Below are 23,611 nucleotides of genomic sequence, written 5' to 3'. Positions count from 1 at the left end.
GAAATATAGAGCTGCGTATCATCAGCATAACAGTAAAAGCTAACACCATGTTTCCTGATGATATCTCCCAAGGGTAACATATAAAGCGTGAAGAGTAGTGGCCCTAGTACTGAGCCTTGAGGTACTCCATACTGCACTTGTGATCGATATGATACATCTTCATTCACTGCTACGAACTGATGGCGGTCATATAAGTACGATTTAAACCATGCTAATGCACTTCCACTGATGCCAACAAAGTGTTCAAGTCTATGTAAAAGAATGTTGTGGTCAATTGTGTCAAACGCAGCACTAAGATCCAATAAAACTAATAGAGAGATACACCCACGATCAGATGATAAGAGCAGATCATTTGTAACTCTAAGGAGAGCAGTCTCAGTACTATGATACGGTCTAAATCCTGACTGGAAATCCTCACATATACCATTTTTCTCTAAGAAGGAATATAATTGTGAGGATACCACCTTTTCTAGTATCTTGGACAGAAAAGGGAGATTCGAGATTGGTCTATAATTAACTAGTTCTTTGGGTCAAGTTGTGTTTTTTTTATGAGAGGCTTAATAACAGCCAGTTTGAAGGTTTTGGGGACATATCCTAATGACAATGAGAATTAATAATAGTCAGAAGAGGATCTATGACTTCTGGAAGCACCTCTTTTAGGAGCTTAGATGGTATAGGGTCTAACATACATGTTGTTGGTTTAGATGATTTAACAAGTTTATACAATTCGTTCTTCTCTATAGTAGAGGAATGAGTGGCAACTGTTCCTCAGGGGTCTATAGTGCACTGTCTGATGCGATACTGTAGCTGACGGCTGAATGGTTGCAATTTTATCTCTAATAGTATCGATTTTAGAAGTAAAGTAGTTCATAAAGTCATTACTGCTGTGTGTTGGGAAATGTCAACACTTGTTGAGGCTTTATTTTTCGTAATTTAGCCACTGTATTGAATAAAACCTGGGTTATGTTTGTTTTCTTCTAAAAGAGAAGAAAATTAATCAGATCTAGCAGTTTCTAATGCTTTTCTATAGGATAGGTTACTTTCCTGCCAAGCAATACGAAATACCTCTAGTTTTGTTTTCCTCCTGCTGCGCTCCATTTTTCGGGCTGCTCTCTTTAGGGTGCGAGTATGCTCATTATACCATGGTGTCAAACTGTTTTCCTTAACCTTTCTTAAGCGTAAAGGAGCAACTGTATTTAAAGTGCTAGAAAAGAGAGAGTCCATACTTTCTGTTATATCATCAAGTTGTTCTGAGGTTTTGGATATGCTAAGGAATTCGGATACATCAGGAAGTAACTTAAAAAGCAGTCTTTTGTGGTAGAAGCGATGGTTCTTCCATACTTGTAACAAGAAGTAGAATTTACAATTTTAGTTATATGATGTTGCACATACTGTTATGTATGAGGTATTATGTAACAATACATCACCTCTTCTAATTGCATTTCCTGTTAATTATGTTTGCATATAGCACGTGTGTGTGTGTGTGTGTGTGTGTGAGTGTTTATGTGCACTAGAAGCTTCCTCTGTCCTTGTTTGTGCAAACATACTTATCAATGAACCTCTTTCTAGCTCTGATTTTCCTAACCGTGTGTTCAATGATTTTATGAAATAACTCCAGGACAAAGAGAGCGATTGAGATCATGATGAGTTTTTATTGAGCGTCAGGAGTGTTCTGAACATCTGGAATGAAGCTCTGGCTCAAAAAGAGCAGCACAGTTGAATACAGAATATCATTGGTCGCCTCTAAATGCACAATCACACTTTAAGGGAGATTCAACTTTGATCTGGTTTCTGAAGATCGTCTGGTCCTGCTGAAGTAAACGGTGTTTTTCATGATATCAGCGTTAGTGTATGAAGGAAGGAAGGACAGAGGTAGAGCGATGTGCATCTCTCTCTGTCGTCTCCTGGAGCAGATCCTCAGTGTTTGGCGTCAGATTTCTGGAAGAGTGGACGCAGCTGCTCCGCGGTCGTGGCCTCCTTCTGCTGCATGAGCTCAGCGTGACCTCTGGTGACCCCCCAGCCGTCAGGATGGACATGGATGGACACAGCGGGCGACCGCGACGCCGGCTTCAGATGCCTCCCAGTAATCACGACGGGCCCTGCGGAGCAAACACCCATCAGCACCACAGACACATGTGTTCTCTCTCTCTCTCTCTGTCTCTCTCTCTCTCTCTCTCTCTCTCTCTATGTCACTCTCTCGCTCTCTCTCTCTCTCTCACCTGGCTCGGACCCAGGGTTTGGTGTGCATCTCCAGGCCGCTGCCCCACATGCCGTGTTTCTCAGATGCTTCTGGCAGGGTTCCTCTCTCGTTGCCAGCTCCTCGGCACGGCGCGGATGTGGTACGGCTCGAACCCCGCAGCAGCCGCCAATGTAACGGATCCCGGCCTTATAGCCTCTCTGGCGTAGTGCTGCATATCCCAGCGTGTGAGGATCCGCGGCTCCAGAGCTGGAGAACACACACACACACACACACACACACACACATCAGCTTCTCATCACACATGTGCAGATTTCATCAGGATTCAATCACAAATACACACGCTGGTTACTGATCATAACACACACTCATAATAACTGAGTCAGTGGACCGTGAGGAGGCATAACCACAGGAATAACATCAGAAATATATGTGACCTTGGAGCACAAAACCAGTCATAATGTCATGACGTTTATAAATCTATCTCTTCATCGATGTCTGGTTTGTTAGGAGGAACAATATCTGTCCTGAGATACAACTATTAGAAAATCTGGAATCTGAGGGGAGCAAAAATATTCTAAATATTAAGAAAATAATCTTTAAAGTTGTTCAAATGAAGTTCTTAGCATGCATATTACTAATCAAAAATTAAGTTTTGATTTATTTAACTTGTGTCTGTCTGTCTCTGTGTGTGTGTGTGTGTGTGTGTGTGTGTGTGTGCGTGTGTGTGTGTGTGTGTGTGTGTGTGCGTGTGGTCTGTGTGTGTGTGTGTCTGTGTGTGCGTGCGTGTGTGTGTGTGTGTGTGTGTGTGTGTCTGTGTGTGTGTGTGTGTGTGTGTGTGGTGTGTGTGTGTGCGTGTGTGTGTGTGCGTGCGTATGTGTCTGTGTGTATCTGTGTGTGTGTGTGTGTGTCTGTGTGTGCGTGCGTGTGTGTGTGTGTGTCTGTGTGTGTGTGTGTGTGTGGTGCGTGCGTGTGTGTCTGTGTGTGTGTGTGTGTGTGTGTGTGTGTGTCTGTCTGTGTGTGTGTGTGTGTGTACCGAAGGGGAACTCCGGCAGGTCGATGAATCCCTGGCAGCTGCAGTCAGGTGTGTGATAGGCCAGCGGTTGTGTCATATAATGCGCCTTCAGACCAGCTTTCTCCACGCCGGCCTTCATCATGGCCACGGTCTTCACACAGGTCATGGGGTCAAAGTGACAGTTCACACCCACGATATCAGCACCTGGAGCACAAACACAGAGCATCAGAGCATCATGAGATCGAGCCGCTGGCTGAGGGCGTGTGATGATGCAAAGTCAGGAGGAGTGTCTCAAAGCACAACCACTAATGCACTCCTGGAGTGAACACAGAGTGAGCAGGAGGATCACAACATGAAAGGTTTTCAAATCATACACAGTTTGTCATTTTGTAGTGTAAATAGTGTGTTCACAGAAAAAACAATCATAAAAACTAAGTATGAAATGTTAAATTACTGCAAAACATTGACAAGATCGTATAAAAGTATTATTTCAACAGCAACCAAAAAAAGGACTAATTAGATTCTTGACTACTAGATTAAAATTGCATGAAATTCACACAGAATATTGTGTGTGTGTGTGTGTGTGTGTGTTAGACACACCTGCTTTGACCAGTCCTGGACCGCACACTCTCCAGGTGTCACTCCATGCATGTCTCCTTCAGGTCCAATACACAGGGTGGCCGCTACAGGCTTTCCTGTTGCCTTCAGAACCTGGACGGCCCATTCAGCCTCCTCCACGTGCTCGAAGTACTGCAGATCAATCGGTCAGTCAATCAATCAATCAATCAGTCAATCGGTCAATCGGTCAGTCATCAATCAATCAATCAATCAGTCAATCGGTCAGTCAATCAATCAATCAATCGGTCAATCGGTCAGTCAGAGAGGGTTCTGTGCACGTCCTCACCTCGGCGATCAGGAAGTCCACGTTCTTCTTGATGAAGACATCGATCTGCTTCTTGAAGATCTTCTTGACCTCGTCTTCGCTCTTGCAGCTGAGGTAGGAGGGTGTCTGAGAGACTCCGCCCGCCACCAGAGCATCGCCCTCATTGGCTACTTCTCTGGCCAGATCACAGGCGGCCGCGTTGATCTGCTGGCCCTGCGGACGGTCAGCAAAAACCTCCATCAGAGCGGTGTGATCAGGGTTAGGGTCTGTGTGAGCGGTGTGTGTGAAAGAGAGAAACTCACAGTGAAAGTCAGCTTGTTCCCTCTGTTCTCCAGTTTGTCGTCGCTGGCGTAGAAAGTGAACGTCTGCATGACATTTGACCCGGAGCGCAGGAATTCCCTGTGCAGCTGTCGCACTGACGGAGAGAGACACATGCGTCGCTTACACACAGTGCCTTCTTACAAAATAAATACAACCAGAGAGCCCAGGAAACACTCAGACAAGAACCAATAATCTAACAGTTTTAAGACATTCAAGTACAAACAAGCAATACAGTATCTGACCCTGGAGCAGTTCTGATATATTTACAGTAGGAAATTAACAAAATATCTTCATGAACATGATCTTTACTTAATATCCTAATGATTTTTGATAAAAGAGAAATGTATGATTGTGACTCATACAGTGTATTGTTGTGTATTTCTACAGATATACGTCTGTGACACTGATGACTGCTTCTGTGCTGCAGGGACAGGTTTAGCAAAATAAAGTTAAAGTTAATGCAAAACATCTTTGCTTTTTCATGCACCGGTCAGTATTGAAATCTATTTTGCTTCCATAATGTCCTCTTTTCAAATTCCAGTCCTTATCTTACACACACCAGACTTCACGGTTTATCCCTCTCTATATTTCTGAGGGTTTGTTCATATTTCATTTACACTGATTTATACAATATTTTACTTCTAAAAACACGGTGATAATGTGTTTGTTTTCTGTCGAATCAAAGCATATTAAACATGACCCTCAAGACAACTTGAATACAAGATGTAATTAATCATTAATCAAGAAATAAATGTAATAATTAACTGTATTGTATCATTACAAAAGCAGATAAACAAATAAATCTCTGAATCCCGGCAAGAAAAATATTCTCTAAGAACAGGTAAATGTCCCCGTTAAATCATGCAAACATTGTTTCTGAATCTTCTCTGAAGTTTTCTAAAAGTTTAAAATATGTTTCTTCTTTATACAAATGTTGAATGAACAGGGGGCGGGGCTGAGCTGGTTGCTATGGGTGATGTCATCACGCTTCCTAACGACACACACAGTGATTGGCTGATACTAATTAAACAAGTATGTGTTCAGCCTCTTACATGTGTGCTTCTCAGAAACAATTAGTGAATATGCATATAAACAGCCTTTTAATTAACAGTAGAATAATCCTGGCTCATAGTAAGACAAGCAAACACAGAAGACTTCTTGCCTTTCTAACAGGTTAATAAAGTCTATATATATGTGATCTATATATAATACAATCTATAATCAAAGGAAAATCTGGAGTTGGGATAATCTTTAAAACAGAAGCCGATATCTTTTTAAAGTCTCATTATAGTCAAATGATTCTAAATGTTTGTTTCGAGGCAGGATCTATTTTAGGGATAGTTTGTGGTTTGGTGTTTGTGCTCCTAACCTTTCACAGATTTAGGAGCTGAAACGCTTGTGAAATACTCAGAACAAACATTTAGGACTCTACTTTTAGGACTGACACGTCCACTATAGCCTATGTAAGATTTTCTTCTAAATCTGTGAGTTATGAGCAATTTAGCCTGAACATGTTTTGTGAACACGGGCCCAGATGAACTTGGAACGGATGTTATATTAATGTAACTGGAAGAGATTTTTTCAGAACTGTGAAAGGGCTTTTCTGGCCCCGTCTCTCACCGGCCTCGGGGTGCTCCGCTGCGGCTTCTGGGGTCCAGGGCCCGGCCTTCACATATCCTCTCTTCTCCAGAGCGAACACGAACCCTCCGTCTCCAATCACCACCTCACCGGAGCCCAGGCGCTCCAGGACACCCTAACACACACACACTTAGCAATGCACTATTACAGCTCAAAACACTTCAGCGCAGAGACGCGTGATCGTGTGGCTCAGGGTCCGAGCGCGCTCTCCAGGCGCGTTTCCACACACACTTTAACATGAGCTTCAGTGTTTCTGTTCATGTGTTCGAGACAATTTATATATAAACAGCTGAAAGAAGTATAATCCTGCAGCAGGATCTCATGCGTGTAAAAACAAAAGCTGGCTGTGTCTGAATCAGAAACTCACCCTCTTTGATCCGACTGGTGCCATGTTTAGCAGGAGATTCAGAAACAGATGAAGATCTTCAAGAGAGCTGAGAGAGACTGGAGAGAGATCCTCGAGAGAAGAGCGCTTATAAAGAGCAGAGCTGGAGGGGTGTGTGTGTGTGTGTGTGTGAGAGAGAGAGAGAGAGAGAGAGAGAGTGTGTGTGTGTGTGTGTGTGTGTGAGATCGGCCCCCTGTAACTTAAACTGTAGTTCACAAAGTCACTGGTTAATGTTTATCTTTCAGCTGATCTCCTTTCGCAGAACACCAGTATCATCAGAGTGATGCTCGATAAATCATTCAGAGAGAAATAAAGAGGATTGGGCCTGAGCTCTTGCTCTACTAATAGAGATTAATGCTACATACTGTACCAGTTATTCTATACTAACAACAAAAACAAACCTGTTATCTAGGCGTCACGAGTCTGTTCCTCTGTTGAAGGAAACCAGGCCAACACATCAGTCATGAATCTGAGAGTGTTTTTGTTCTTTTGTAAAAGTTGCTGCTGCAGATGTTTTACACACAGACTGATTCTAGACGAGTTATTGATTATTGATCATGTCTGAGCGGATTATCGCTGCTGAGTGCACACACACACACCACACACACACACACACACACACAGGGTGCTGCAATGTTTGTTTGTGCTGCAGATTGTTCATTCACTCAGTGTTTATCAGATATAATATTGCATGTCAACACTGCAGATATAACAGATGCTGAGTGTGTAGGAAAAAGTACTGAAACTGAATGTTTTGTTTGTCCTTCTGTTTTCATCCGTGTTCAGTGTTTCTCGTGTTGAATTAATGCTGATGAATCATAAATCCCTCGTTTACTCTCCGCGTGTTTGAGGCGAGCGGGGGCGCGCTGCTCGTGCGTGTGTGCGTTACTCCAGACGAACCTCAAGAAGCTCCATTCGCTCTCACAGCACACAATATCGTGAATATTAAACACATCCCTGCTCGGAGCTTCACGACAGATGAGCGGTGAGAAATCTGAGGAAAGATGAGCTGTATCTGATAGACTTGTCACATATGAGACTGGTTTATGGAAATATGAGGTATACAGATGAGGACATAATAAATCTGATATCAGGATTTCACTGTAATGAACTGCTGCAGCTCTGTGAGGGGTTGACAGCTGTATAGAGTGTGTTGTGTGGTGTGTTAATGGGGAGTGTGGTGTGTTTGTGTCGCAGGCCGTGGGCTTCCATCAGTCCAGCAGCATCAGACTGGCGTCCAGTCCGGTCCGAGTGGACGAGCTCATATATCAGACGAGCAGAACACACTGGCACCCGGCGCCACAGTTCCTCATCAGCGCTGAGATGATCCAGCAGCTCTTCCCTCTGCTCCACATGAACGAGGTACAACACCTTCACACGCCCGAGGATCACGTCAAGACTGACACACATACTGCATTTATATGATGATTTTATTATATTTTACTGCTGAATTATTATCTTTTTTCCCTTATCCTGCTTTTTTCTTCTTGATAAGCATCAGTAAAAAGTGTTAGTATCTAAAATGCAACGTTTACAAATATAAACACTATAAACATGTATTTTTGTTTCTGTCACTCCACAACAAATCCTCAACATGCAACAGTATACAGAACAAAACAGGAATGAAAATATGTGACCATGGACCACAAAACCAGTCATAATGGTCAGTTTATTTCAATTGAGACTTATACATCATCTGAAAGCTCTACGGTAGGAAATTTACAAAATATCTCCATTGAACATGATCTTTACTTCATAACTTAATGAATTTTGTCATAATAGAGAAATGTATAATTGTGACTCATACAATGTATTGTCTATTTCTACAAATATACATCTGTGACACTGATGACTGCTTCTGTGCTGCAGGGACACAGATGAGCATATAACAAACATAAATTACAGCGGCATTCATTGCAAACAACATTTACTATAAAGCAGAGCATACATTTATTTAAAGCATGTTTTTATCCCTCATTTGGCACAAATTCATAAATTTGTAATGTTAAACTGGGTGAGGACAGCAGGACCTCTGTGTGTGGATGCGGAAGCTGCTTGTGTCTGTGTGTCAGGTGTTGGCGGGTCTGTATAGTCCGGGTGATGGTCACATCGACCTGTATTCCCAGCAGGAGCGTGAATGTACGGTGCTCAGATCTTATTATCCTGCTCCGGTCACAGGTCTCACGCAAACCGCTCACAGAACCATCCGAGGCAATCACATCGTCAATGCCACAGGTTCGGCCACACCCACATGGCAGACCACACCCTCACATAATAGACCACACCGGTTTATTAGGCCACACCCACATGTGATAGACCGCACCTACATGACATGCCACACCCCCACATGAAAGACCACACCCATTGGTTAGGCCACACACACTAGACTACACCCATGTGTTAAACCACTCCACACATTTTAGATCACGAGGTGTGTGACAGTGACGTGGCCTTGTTGCTGGTTCTAGTCAAACAAAATTTCTAGCTGGCATGCACTGCTTCAAGTCAGATTGCGATTGGTCTGCATGGTGCTCCATGAAGTCAAACGCACCTCACATCTGTTTGTTAAGCCACACCCACATATGCAAGACCAGATCTACATGACATTCCAAACCCCCACATTATAGACCACATGTTTGTTAGGCCACACCCCCACACACTAGACCACACCCATGTGTTAGCCCATGCCCTCAAATCATAGACCACACCCACATCTTAGAACACACCTCATGACCCTGCCAGGTTGCCTTCTATGGGAAAGTAAACACGTCCCGGGTCAAGACCTAGTATCATTGCCGGGTTCGACCCGGGACGAGCGCTGTGTGAACAAAAGCCAGATCTAATGCCGTGTCGAAGTGATGACGCGCGTTATCGCGCGACTCTTTTACTGGCTGTTTTGAAGGAAGATCAACATTCCCGACTAAAAAAACAGAGATCAGTTAGTTCCTCACTTTCCGCGCTAACGCCGAGATCGTTCGCTTGCTTCAGTGAAAGTATAACGTGCCTAGCGTTTTTGACTCGTACATTACACGTCACGCCCTGATGTCACGTGTCGTTACGGGATCTTCACGTATTGTGTGTGAAAGCACGCACATATACCGGGTCATCACTGGCAGTGTGAAAGTGCCAAATCTAGCGACCTGGGAACAATTGCTGGAACACATTACCCCTGTATTTGCCGGAATCACAGTGTGAAAGGGGCTTTAGATAACACCTAGTGATGCAACGATACCATTTTTTCAGAACCGATCCGATCCGATACTGAAAATTCAGAGTATCTGCAGATACCGATCCAATCCAATACCAGCGCAGTTTTTTTTTTTAAACAATGTTAAATTTGTAATCTATGAAAAAAATACTATTATAAACTAGGTTAGTGGATAATTCACTAGCAGAAGATACTCTAGATTCTAGAAAAATCACGGGTGCACACTAATTTGATCAAATCTAGTGAAATATTTTATTTAAAAATAAAAGTGAATAAGTCTGAAATCTGGTAAAATGTTACAACCCAGAAAAAAAAGCAATACACGCTAATGTGATTAAACTTTAAAAGGTGAAGATTTCATGAAACAAACATAAGCAATGCATGGTCAAAGTCAGATGCATCACTGTTGCGTGATCTACAGTTTCTCAGTTTCAGAGCAGTTCTCAATCAGAGAAAACCACGCATGAATCCATTTACTGTGTAATCTATCATAAGATACACATTTATCTCCCTCATCTGTTTGAATGAGCAGCTGGAACTAGTAAAGCATAGACATTTCAAAGTAGAGCCTTTATTATATTCAAAAGTCCCACATTCTGCTTTAAATCGAATATTATGGTATTTTTGTGACACAATAAACTGTATATGGTATTTAATTCAAGGTAAACTCTTGTAACTTCTCTCTGGGCCACCAGTCACAGGAAGGAAAGACAAAGAACATGATTTATCATATTCAATTCATAGATTATCATCCAAATCTGACAGAAGTGTCATGGGTGCAGATCTTTCAGCAGGATTTGCTGATGTTCTTATGGGAATGTGCTGAAGCAGCTTTGATAAGATGATCAGACACACATTGCGCAGTCACACAGAGTTAAAGGCCGATCGTTGACCTCTGACCTCTGACCTCTCCTATAGCAAACACACCTGATTGCATCCCATAATCTGTCTCCGCTGCTGTATTCATCATGTCTGAAACGAGTGTGCTGAACGTTTAATGTGTGTCATGTGCTCCTGATCCAGAGGACTTTCTCTGCTTGTGTGAGTCTGTTTAAACATGAGATCTGACTGAGAATGTTTCTGTGAACTCAACTGAGTAATAAAGAAGAGTCAGATCTGAGTGTGTGTGTTTATTTAGCTGATTTTGGTCCAGGTTTAATGCTTTTGGGGTTTTGGCCTTCTGATCCACTCACATGACCAGCCAATCAGCTCTCACCAACAGTCCATCTCTCAGCCAATCATCAGAGGTCTCTCTCACACGCCTCTGCTCAGCCAGTTCTCACCAGAACTCCTCTTCCGTTTCTCCCTCAAGATGACCAACAAAACTTTGACTTCAGTTATTTTTGTCAAGGCCATCAACTTTAGTGACTCACTCAGATATTTAATATTCTATTCTATTCTATTCTATTCTATTCTATTCTATTCTATTCTATTCTATTCTATTCTATTCAGTATTATATTTTCTTTGATATTATAATCTATTATATTCTGTTTTATTGTGTACTATTCTATTCTATTCTATTCTGTTATCTATTTGCCTATAGCCTATTCTATATAGCTCTAATTTGTTCTATTTTATACTAATCTATATTATGCAAATCAGTTCTATTCTATAATATTCTATTCTGTTATCTACCATTGTTCTTATCTAATCTACTCTTTTCTATTCTTTCTAGCAGGTTCCACCATGTTCTATTATGTTCTATACTTTTCTTTAATATTCTAATCTGTACTATTCTATTCTATACTGTTATCTATTCAGTTTGTTCTATATTATTCTCATTTGTTCTATTTTATAAAATTCTATTTAATTTTAATAGATTCTATTCTATACTATTCTATTGTGTTCTATACTGTTCTTATCTCTTGTACTCGTTTCAATTCTATTCTAGTAGGTACTGCTCTGTCCTGTTCTATTCTGTTCAGTTCTATTTGGCTATATTCAGAGAAATATAGAGTATGAGTGGTTAGTTTGTCTCACTTCTTGTGTTTGATTCAGTTTGAGTGATTTATTGAGGTTAGAAGCATTTTTAACAGTTTTGGCTGTAAATGATTACTTTACACTAAGAACAAACTACCTGTACTGTGCTTTTACAGTACATGCAAAACAAGAACATTGTGCAGTTGGAGAATCAGAGACTGTTATTGAAGAGGCAGGCTCTGAGATAAAGTCTTTATATCTAGTGTTTAAGTGAATGAGTGGAGTTTTTAATCATCTCTCTTGCTGTAGAATGATGTTTACGAAGGGAACTCACACTCGTGCTTCAGCGATGATGTCACCAGGTTCTGTCGGGTCAGGGCTGCAGGTCTGGGATCAGTCAAACACACCAGGAGGTCAAAGGTCAGAGCTCACAGAACGCTTGCAGGAGGATCCAGTTACTCTGAACCCTACCGACTCACAAATACACTGTGAGCTGTGATTGGTTCCTCAAATAACACCTCGACCAATCAGATGACGTCACTGCATTACAGATGTTTGTGATTGTGTGTCTGCTGAACTGGTTCTGATACACACACACACACACACACACACACACACACACACACAGCGTAATTCAACAGACCAAATTAACACACTAAACACTGATTTATTAAGAATGTCAAAATGCAAAAGGTGTTCTGGGAGGGTTATGTTTAGTGTTGGGATTAGAAAATATTGTTATCTCACTGTGTGTGTGTGTGTGTGTGTGTGTTGTGCTGCTGGAGGTTATTTCAGACTGATGGATCATGTTCTGTCACTGTGTGATTATTTCAGGACACCTGCAATGTTTGTGTGTCTCCTTTGCTCAGGAATTCTTCTTAAAGGAACAGTTCACTCAAAAAATGAATCTACTGTAAATATGCTCACCTTCAGGCCTTTCAGTCTTTATCAGGTTTGGAGAAATGTAGCACTGCATCAGTGTCTCATCAATGGATGCTCTGCAGTGAATGGGTGCCGTCAGAATGAGAGTCTGATAAAAACATCCCAATAATCCACAGCACTCCAGTCCATCAGTGAACATCTGGAGAAGACAAAACCTGAAACACATCCAGCATTAAGATGATTTTAACTCAAACACATAGAGTCTATAATCCAGAATAACACTTCCTCCAGTGAAAAAGTGTTCTGGTCTGAATCAGGAGAGAAATCTGCACAGATCAAGCAGTGTTTACAAGCCAAAACCTGTGGATTATTGTGCTGTTTTTATCAGCAGTGAGTGATGTGACATACAGCGAAGTATGGTTCGTGCTCTGCATTTAACACATACAAAGTGGACACTCACTCACACACACACGCACACACACACACACACACACACACACGCACAGACACAGACACAGACACACACACACACACACACACACATACACTCTGAGTCGTGTGTTATTGTCAGATAAACCCTCCTCTAAACACCATGATTAAACCGTGATCTGTGATTGGTTGTTGCACATGTCAGTCAGATGTCTCTTCCTGTGTAAGTGGGCGTGTAGTAACTAGATCAGACGTCTGTGAGCTGGTCAGGTTCAGCTTCAGTGTGTTGAGTGGTCAGTATAGTTGACCTGGTTAATCACTCGCCCATGTGACCTCACACCTGATCACATGTGCTGCATTCAACAGGAAGTGACTCCTGTTTGTCCACAGGGACACAGGAAGTGATCACAACAGGTCTGATGTTCACTAGTTGGTTTTAAACGGGGTAATTGTGACATCTCAAGTTAATTTTTTTAGATTCTGTGTTTGTATCTCACCATTCTGACTTTGTCACTCAGAACTGCACAAATTGTGAGATAAAAAAAAGTCACAATTAAATTTTTATTGTTATTATCATCTTTTTATCCATGGCATAAACAAGCTTCCATAGATTAGAGTCTGTCTGTAGTGTATCAGACACTTTCTCTCATATGTAAATATGAAGCCTTAAAGAGACAGTTCATCCAGTAATGATCATTCTGTCCATTTACTCTTCCTCGTGTCTGTATAAACCTGTGTGACTCTTCAATGGAAAGCATTTTTTCTGTCCATTCATTAAGAGACAAACATGTCCTTCCTGAAAGAGATCAGTCCGTTGGTGAAGAACTGTTTTCTCTCGGGGAATGACTTATTGAAGAATATGGAGAAGCTCTTATTAAGAATTAACAGAGACAAGCTAACACAAGAGATAACTGGACCAAGATCCCAACTAAACCAAACACTAAATATCAACATTTAAACCTCTTCTAATTCTCAATAAGAGCTTCTCTAGATGTCTGACAGAAATAAAGTCACAGAACCTTGTAAGGAGGATCTGTAAATGTCTATATCGGACGTACAGAAGACATAAAAAACATTGAAAAAAGAGACGTCATAAAAACGTTCTGTCTCCTCAGTGGACAAAGTCTGCAAAGACATAAAAAGACGTCCACTGGACGTAACTTTGCCCAGTAGATTAGGTTGATGTTAAAATACCCAATGTAGTAATTTTGATTTTTTATTATTTAACATGCATTATGTACCATGTGTTGAGTTCAGTGTAAAATGCATTGAGTAAAGAAGTTAATATGAAAGACTTGGTATGTCCTTGTGTTTGGACACAAACTTTCAATAATAAAAAAAGTTATTTGACCCGTGTTATGGTCTTTTATTTATTTAGACTATTTGAATAAAATAAAAATTGTGTATGTTTATAGATAATAGGCCTTGTGTTCAGTAAACAAAAAATGTTTTGTTCTGATATTTTTTATGTTAACATGACTATTATGTTGTGACAACTTGTGATATTAAGTTATTATTTTAAGGTAGGTGGACTTTAGCCCCCGTTTGTTAAGTTTACTCAAAAAAGCGCTTGAGGTAAGTTGATGCAACTTTTTTCTTTACAGTGCTCTCATCTTTTATTCTTTTATGACATTAATATGGTATTTTTTGGTAACATGGATAGATTGTGTGTCATGCCCTCATTTCTGAAAAACTTCTTACCTTTTAGCGTTTGACTTTATTAACAGTTTTGTTCACTTCTGTATTATATTGGAATTAGATAAAAAGCTGACTCTTATCCTGAATCTTATTTTTGTCAAGCGATAGTGTGATTTTATGGTTACACAGGACAACATATGATTCCTTTCATGACTCATCTGATTTGTATGTCAGCTGATTTAAGGGTGAGAGAAGAATCTATAATGAGGAGCTTGATTTGTCTTCTGGAGATCTGCACAGAGGAATAAAGCCATCAATTTTGTTATTCAAGTGGGTAGAAGCTTTATTATATCAGACAGAGAACAGAAATAACACTTAAAAAATATGATTAAACATTTTTTAAAATAAAAATATTAATTATTGATCATGATTATTAATAATAAAATTAATAATGGATCATTGTTCGCTGTTTTGTATTTATTTGAATATTAAAATTATGTTTTGATTGTGCGCCGGTTCCTGCGCAGTCTCGGGGGTACCCCCCCGCCTGCGAGGGGTGATGGGGGTATGTGGCGAGTGGGGCGGGGCCGAGAGGCGTGGGAACGAGGAGTGAGGCCAGGTGTAGTGATTGGAGATGAGCTACACCTGCGCCCACCGCTAGTATCGAGTCCCACGTAGGAGATGGAAGGATATAAAACTGGAGTGACGACCGTGAAGGACGAGAGAGGACCAGGCCTGGGACATTATTTTATGTTTTGGCTTTTATTTGTGCGCGTCAGTCGCCGTGAGGGGCTGACGCGCTGTTTTGTATTTATTTGAATATTAAAATTATGTTTTGATTGTGCGCCGGTTCCTGCCTCCTTCTTCCCGATGTATATGGAGTGTGAATATCGTTACAGTGGTGCCGAAACCCGGGAGAAGGAGGGACGCGCTGCTGAAGATCCCTCGCCGCTGTGGTGAATCTGCGGTGCCCTCGAGCAGGCGAGGAATGTGCCGCCAGGGACGCTCGAGGCGGTGGGCTGGAGCGAGTTGCCGGGGACGGGCGAGCTCGCTGCCGGCCGCCCACGATAGGGAGGGGCAGCTGCCGTCCTTGAGGGAGCGGAGGAGTCGGCGCCGTTCACCAGGGGGCCGGAGCCTGCTGCCTCCGTGACGGAATCCGGAGGGGCAGGGAACGGGGGACTCCTGCCGCTGCCCAAAATCGGAGGAGCCGTCGCCGTCCACCGGGCGGCGGAGGAGTGTCGTGCCGTCCGCCGAGGGCCGTCCAGTGCCACCGCCAGGCACCGCGGAGGAGATCACCCAGCCGGTGGAGGGCCGAGCAGCAGTGCGTCTGGGAACCAGATTTTTTTTTTTTTTTTTCTCCTCTCTCCCCTCTCTCGTCCCTGTCGCTCCTCCTTCCATCTCCTTTTCTCTCGCCTCGTCTGTCCTACCCCAGGTTCCCGCAGGTCCCCGTGAGCGGTCTCCCCCGGAGGGAAGGGGGGGGGAAGTAAAGCGCAGTCTCGGGGGTACCCCCCCGCCTGCGAGGGGTGATGGGGGTATGTGGCGAGTGGGGCGGGGCCGAGAGGCGTGGGAACGAGGAGTGAGGCCAGGTGTAGTGATTGGAGATGAGCTACACCTGCGCCCACCGCTAGTATCGAGTCCCACGTAGGAGATGGAAGGATATAAAACTGGAGTGACGACCGTGAAGGACGAGAGAGGACCAGGCCTGGGACATTATTTTATGTTTTGGCTTTTATTTGTGCGCGTCAGTCGCCGTGAGGGGCTGACGCGCTGTTTTGTATTTATTTGAATATTAAAATTATGTTTTGATTGTGCGCCGGTTCCCGCCTCCTTCTTCCCGATGTATATGGAGTGTGAATATCGTTACAATCATATATATATTATCAACTAAATTAGTAATTCCCTTCAACACAAACAGAGGTTGAGAAAAGCACAGAAACACACACACACACAGACCCACACACACACACACAGACACACACACACACACACAGACACATACACACACTGATCTTACTGTCTATCTGAGGATTTATTACACACATTATTTCAGTGACAAAAGTTCAGCTGCAGTATTAATGTCATGAAGTGACTCTATAACGTCTCACTGTTACTGATTCATCACACAGCTCAAAGCATTATGGGTAGAATCTCTTGTCAGTCTACACTGATTTATCAACACAGTTTCACTGACGATCCAGGACCAACAGTAAACCCAGGATAGAGCGTCTGAGTGAATGTGGTCTGGACTGTGTGGATGAGGCTCATTGTGTCAGAGACGCTGTAGAAGGACAGAGTTCCTGCTCTGTGATCCACAAACACTCCTATTCTACTGCTGATGGACTCCACAGGGAGAACAGTCTTTATTTTATTGTGTCTGAATGAGTATCTGGAGGAAGAGCAGAACAAACTCCAGGACTGATCATTCCATCCAAACCCACACTCAACACCTCCCTTCCTGCTGATGCTCTTATATGACACTGATATATACACATCTCCACTCCACTCAATCTCCCAGTAACAGCGTCCACACACACTCTCTCTACACAACACCTGAGGATACACATCAAATCTGTCTGCATGATCCGTATACGACTGGAGTGTGTCAGTGTTAGTGATCACTCTGTTGTTCTCAGACAGACGGAGGTGTTTATTCACTGTGTTCAGATCCGGAGTGAGCTGATGGGAATCTGATGGAGATAAAACACATCAGAATCAGGAATTATGAATCTGTTTGATCTTTTCATGTTCAGTGTATCATCAGTGTCTCAGTACAGATGAACAGATATCTGTGAACATCATCATTTACATCATCAGTTATAAAACTATTCTTTCTCCTTCTACAGGAAGAACATGAACATACTCGGTGAGTTTTTCAGCTGGTTTTCTTACTGACTTACATTGTAGGAAGTCGTTCCTGATCCTGATAAATGCAACTGTGGAAATCAACAGACATGAACAGTGTGATCCTCATGATCCTGTATCTATTCCTAACACATTTCTAATATGATGTTCTCCATGATATGAGATGATGATGGACTGGTTTCTGAGAGCAGATGAATCTCCAGGACTTTACCTCTGTCTGAGATCTTCTCGAGCTCCTCTTTGCAGAAATCCTCCAGTTTGTCTCTCAGCTGATGGACAGATTCTCTCAGATCATCAGAAGAGAAGAGAGAACTGAAGAGATCATCATTTACGTCTGTAGATTCAGGAGGTGCTGAGAGAGACTGGAAACTCTACAGAAAACAGATATCAAACTTATCAGCTCCACATTCACTCAATAACCTGCAGGAACATCAGATTTGATCTTCATTAACATTCTTCAGTCCAGCACTTTTACAGCATCAGCTTCATTCTACTCATATTCATTTCATCTCATTAGAGCTGCAGATTCTAGTATTCACCACATACCTGTTTGTGAACTTTCTAGAGAATAGTTTGGATGATTAAACATCTGCTAAGAACATAAATGTCCATCTAACAGCCCAAGCACATCAATGGAGTCTCATTGTAGAGTTGAGTAGATTTGTTCAGGAAAAACAGCTCAAAGATATGATTAGATTGACCATTATGAGAACACTTTACAATACTGCTGCACTAATATGCATTACTTCATTTTTAATACACAGATAACCATGAGTTAATGCACAGGTTCTTAAAAAAATTAATAATTCATCAATGATTACTACATCAGCAACTAATCAAGAGTCAACTTGATTAATAGATTACGTAATATATATCAATTGCTATTCATTAGAAGCGTCAACCTGTATTATATACTAAATAACATAGTATTAACTAACAGTGTAATTTTGTCACGTATGGGAACACAGGAGACGGAAGATCCAAGTGCAGTGTAGGTTAATTCAGGCAATTTGATAATACCTAGAATATCAAAATCAACTGCGGGCGGCAGATCCTTTTCCTATTTGGCGCCTAAACTCTGGAATAACCTACCTAACATTGTTCGGGAGGCAGACACACTCCTGCAGTTTAAATCTAGATTAAAGACCCATCTCTTTAACCTGGCATACACATAACATACTAATATGCTTTTAATATCCAAATCTATTAAAGGATTTTTAGGCTGCATTAATTAGGTAAACCGGAACCGGGAACACTTCACATAACACCCGATGTACTTGCTACATCATTAGAAGAATGGCATCTACGCTAATATTAGTCTGTTTCTCTCTTGTTCCGAGGTCACCGTGGCCACCAGATCCAGTCTGTGTCCAGATCAGAGGGTCACTGCAGTCACCCGGATCCAGTACGTATCCAGACCAGATGGTGGATCAGCTCCTAGAAAGGACCTCTACTGCCCTGAAAGACAGCGGAGACCAGGACAACTAGAGCCCCAGATACAGATCCCCTGTAAAGACCTTGTCTCAGAGGAGCACCAGGACAAGACCACAGGAAACAGATGATTCTTCTGCACAATCTGACTTTGCTGCAGCCTGGAATTGAACTACTGGTTTCGTCTGGTCAGAGGAGAACTGACCCCAACTGAGCCTGGTTTCTTTTCTCCATTCTGTCACCGATGGAGTTTCGGTTCCTTGCCGCTGTCGCCTCTGGCTTGCTTAGTTGGGGTCACTTCATCTAGAGCGATATCATTGACTTGATTGCAAATAAAAACAGACACTATTTAAACTGAACAGAGATGACATCACTGAATTCAACTATCATTTTGCATTATTGAGACACTGTTTTCCTAACGAATGTTGTTCAGTGCTTTGACGCAATGTATTTTGTTTAAAGCACTATATAAATAAAGGTGATTGATTGATTGATAATTAAGGGTAATCCAAATCAGAATAAAACAAGCCCGGGTCGTAACAGAACATCAATCCAAACAGAACAAACGTGAGAGAGTTCGGCTGAGACGTGGAGAGGCTCTGGTAGTTCCGCAGAGTTTAGACTGGATTCAGGAAGATCAATGGTGACTTGACTCTGCTCATGAAGATCATCGGTGACTTGAATTCTCCCATGAAGAACACCGGTGACTTGACTCTGTCCTTGAAAATCACGGGTGACTTGACTCGGTCCTTGAAGTTCACCAGTGACTTGACTCTAGTGTCAACGGCGACTGGACCTGACTCTGGAGGGTCAACGGGAACCTGACTCGACTCTGGAGGGTCAACGGGAACCTGACTCGACTCTGGGGGGTCAACTGTGGCTGTCATCCCGTGTAGAGGCGCTGGACAAGTGGCCATCTTGTGCCATGACTCCAGACCGGCGGCCATCCTGGGTTATACCCCATCCTCCCTGCCACTGTCCAGAACATTTGCGCCAAGGCCCCCACCTAACTCCCCTTTTGACAGAGAGTGGTTAGGTTAGATAGTCTCCCCATCCGCTCCTTTATGGTGGCTGGGGAATGTATACGAAATTCCACACTGTTGGATCTTAGCATGATGGAGTCCTTCTGTCACGTATGGGAACACAGGAGATGGAAGATCCAAGTGCACTGTAGGTTTATTAAGTGTAATCCAAGTCAGAATCAAACAAGCCGGGGTCGTAACAGAACATCAATCCAAACAGAACAAACAAACAAACAAACAAGATCAAGAACAGGAACTCAAAGACTAGGATGCGAGGACACTAGGTGACGAAATGTAAGGACTCCATAAAGACAATAGGAAACAGACTGGATTATAAGGGCAGGATAATGACTATGAAAGTGAAGACACCTGAGTGCAATTAACAGGTGTGCAATTACTATGATGAACGGACAAGGCTTTGTTGGAAGTGTAGTGCCTGCGGTGAGGTGACTATGGGGAAGTGAGACCACTAGTGGACACCCAGGGAAACAGAGACCAGACAGCATGACAAATTGAATGTATTAATTACCACAATGGGTCAAAGCTATGCATTTCATCTTACAGTTATCTGCTTTAATTAATCATTAGCTAATGATTTGCTAGGACATATCATTATGTTATGACTTTACTTCTTATGTACTAGGCACATTTATTAACTCATAGTACATGTCTCTATGGTTAGGGGTTTACTATCCTCACCAGATTCTAAGGTCTGTGGGAGAGTTTGGACAGTTACACAGTGAATGTAATGTCAGAGAAGCAGCAGGACGTCACTTCTACAAGTGATTTAAAGAGAAATACTGAAAGAGTAAAGAGCTGAAAACCATTAATCTCTTTCAGAAGATGATCAGATGAGCGTCTGACTGATGATTATATAATAAGACACTCATGAACTGTTTCTCTGTGAGTCTCTGTCAAAGCAGGATCTTCTCAAGTCCACTCTGATCCTGTTCTTCTAGGTCTGTGTTACCTGCAGGAACTGGATGTGATCCTGTGTGTGTGAAAGCTGCTCCAGCTCAGCGTCTCTCCTCCTCAGATCATTGATCTCCTGCTCCAGTCGCTCCAGTCGTTCTTCAGCTCGACTCACTGCAGTCTTTTCCTGATCTCTGATCAGTCGTATCAGCTCAGAGCGGCTTCTCTCAATGGAGCGGATGAGCTCAGTAAAGATCCTCTCACTGTCCTCCACTGCTGTCTGTGCAGAGCGCTGTTAGGACACACAGTGATTCAGCTTCAGTGAGTCTGAACTGAGACGGAGACAAACTTCTCTTCTTCTCCAGACTCACCTTATGAGACTCCACAGTCTCTCTCAGCTGCTGGAGATCTTTCTCTCTCTGCTGGATTCTCTGCTGGAGCGTCTTCTGTGTCTCCTTCAGCTGCTTCTGCAGGACAAACAGATGATAGTTCAAACTACAAGTGTAAGTATAAAAGTGAAATAAATGTCAGCAATATTTGATCAGTGTCTAGTGTTAAATACCTGTTTCTCTGTCCTCTGATCTGCAGCCGATACAATGTCATGGTTTTTATGTTCAATAATCGTACACAGCACACATATACATTTCTGATCAGTGCGACAGAAAACCTCGAGGATCTTCTCATGTTTCTGGCAGATCATTTCCTGCAGTCGTCCAGTGGCTTCAGTCAGATTGTGTCTCTTTCCTTTAAATAAGCTCTCATGTTGTTCTAGGTGATTCTGACAGTAAGAGTTCAGACACATCAGACAGGACTTGATGGCTCTGTATTTTCTTCCAGTACAGACGTCACACTGAACATCTCCTGCTCCAGCATAACAGTCATCAGAGAGTCTGGTCTTCTTCAGTTTCTCCACCACTTCAGCCAGCATGGTGTTTCTAGATAAAGCAGGTCTTGGACTGAAGGTCTGTCTGCACTGAGGGCAGCTGTAGACTCTCTTCTGATCCTCCTGATCCCAGTGACCTGAAATACAGATCTTACAGTAACTGTGTCCACAGGGAATGGCCACTGGATCCTTCAGGAGATCCAGACACACTGCACACATGAACTCCTTCTGATCCACTGAAATTCTGGCTTCTGCCATTTTACTGCTTAAATACAGAGACACAAACACTCGACAGCTTGACTACACTTCAGTTTCTCTTTCTCTGAACTCTGATTCTGTTTCCTGCTTCTGTGTCTGAGTGATGTGTGTAAAACAGGTTTGTATGTAAAACTGTAAAACAGTTTCCTCATTCCTTCCCCTGCTGAGTTTACATTCGACACATCTGGCTGTTATTAAAGTAAACAAATGTCTACTAAATGTCAGTCTCAGACAAATTCTCAGAGAATTAAAGAGAAGCAGGACAACAGCTTTAACCTCTTTGGCAGTCAATGTCTTGTCCCTGGAGTCTGCCTCATTTTTTGGTAGCTTCGTTTTCATTTTTTCATGACATTTGCCAAGTATGGTAGCCCATACTCGGAATTGTTGCTCTGCATTTAACCCATTCAAGTGCACACACACAGCAGTGAGAAGTAAACACACCGTGAACATACACCAGGAGTAGCAGCTGGGGGTTCAGTGCCTTGCTCAAGAGCACTTCAGCTATGGGTATTGAGGGAGGAAGAGAGCGCTGTTCATTCACTTCCCCTCACCTAAAACTCTTGCCAGCACCGAGACTCGAAACCGTTGACCTTCGGGTTACAAGTCATCTACTTTCTAACCATTAGCCACAGCTGCCCCCTGGACGGTCCTGTTCTGTAGCTGACTCCTCAGGAGAAGACGGTCCTGTTCTGTAGCTGACTCCTCAGGAGAAGACGGTCCTGTTCTGTAGCTGACTCCTCAGGAGGAGATGGTCCTGTCCTGAAGCCGACTCCTCAAGAGGAGACAGTCCTGTTCTGTAACTGACTACTCAGGAGGAGACGGTCCTGATCCGTAGCTAACTCCTCTGGAAGAGACTGTCCTGTTCTATAACTGACTCTTCAGGAGGAGACGATCCTGTTCTGTAGCTGATTACTCAGGAGAAGATTGTCCTATTCTGTAGCTGACTACTCAGGAGGAGACGGTCCTGTTCTGTAGCTGACTCCTCAGGAGAAGACGATCCTGTTCTGTAGCTGACTACTCAGGAGAAGATTGTCCTGTTCTGTAGCTGACTACTCAGGAGGAGACGATCCTGTTCTGTAGCTGACTACTCAGGAGAAGATTGTCCTGTTCTGTAGCTGACTACTCAGGAGGAGACGATCCTGTTCTGTAGCTGACTCCTCAGGAGAAGACGATCCTGTTCTGTAGCTGACTACTCAGGAGGAGACGGTCCTGTTCTGTAGCTGACTACTCAGGAGAAGATTGTCCTGTTCTGTAGCTGACTACTCAGGAGGAGACGATCCTGTTCTGTAGCTGACTCCTCAGGAAAAGACGATCCTGTTCTGTAGCTGACTACTCAGGAGGAGACGATCCTGTTCTGTAGCTGACTCCTCAGGAGGAGACGGTCCTGTTCTGTAGCTGACTCCTCAGGAGAAGACGATCCTGTTCTGTAGCTGACTACTCAGGAGAAGATTGTCCTGTTCTGTAGCTGACTACTCAGGAGGAGACGATCCTGTTCTGTAGCTGACTCCTCAGGAGGAGACGATCCTGTTCTGTAGCTGACTACTCAGGAGGAGACGATCCTGTTCTGTAGCTGACTCCTCAGGAGAAGACGGTCCTGTTCTGTAACTGACTCCTCAGGAGGAGACAGTCCTGTTCTGTAGCTGACTCCTCAGGAGAAGATTGTCCTGTTCTGTAGCTGACTACTCAGGAGGAGACGATCCTGTTCTGTAGCTGACTCCTCAGGAGA

At 42.9% G+C, this 23,611-nt stretch overlaps 1 protein-coding gene, 1 long non-coding RNA gene and 1 pseudogene across 3 annotated transcripts; 1 reads left to right on the top strand and 2 right to left on the bottom strand.

The window, feature by feature from the left end:
• Positions 1–1,632: 1,632 nt before the first annotated feature.
• On the bottom strand, positions 1,633–6,582 carry LOC113076492 (betaine--homocysteine S-methyltransferase 1-like; annotated as a pseudogene).
• Positions 6,583–7,196: 614 nt separating this feature from the next.
• Positions 7,197–12,635, top strand: LOC113076493 (uncharacterized). 2 transcript variants are annotated; one of them, XR_003281191.1, is made up of 4 exons: positions 7,197–7,498; positions 7,637–7,801; positions 8,043–8,149; positions 11,878–12,635. It is a non-coding gene; the product is annotated as an uncharacterized LOC113076493 (long non-coding RNA). The 2 variants fall into 2 exon arrangements; XR_003281190.1 differs by having other exon boundaries at positions 7,637–8,149.
• Positions 12,636–16,305: 3,670 nt separating this feature from the next.
• On the bottom strand, positions 16,306–22,898 carry LOC113076494 (tripartite motif-containing protein 16-like). The gene is made up of 6 exons (XM_026249185.1): positions 21,307–22,898; positions 21,116–21,211; positions 20,803–21,036; positions 17,561–17,750; positions 17,415–17,462; positions 16,306–17,204 (listed from the first exon to the last, which is right to left on the bottom strand). Exons 1-6 carry the CDS (start codon positions 21,883–21,885, stop codon positions 16,690–16,692), a joined length of 1,662 nt encoding a protein of 553 aa, XP_026104970.1. The 5' UTR covers positions 21,886–22,898; the 3' UTR covers positions 16,306–16,689.
• Positions 22,899–23,611: the final 713 nt, after the last annotated feature.

Source organism: Carassius auratus, unplaced genomic scaffold (assembly GCF_003368295.1).
Source record: "Carassius auratus strain Wakin unplaced genomic scaffold, ASM336829v1 scaf_tig00020494, whole genome shotgun sequence".
Taxonomy (NCBI): domain Eukaryota; kingdom Metazoa; phylum Chordata; class Actinopteri; order Cypriniformes; family Cyprinidae; genus Carassius; species Carassius auratus.
The sequence above is the reverse complement of the archived record's forward strand: the minus strand, read 5'-3'. Positions and strand labels throughout refer to the sequence as shown.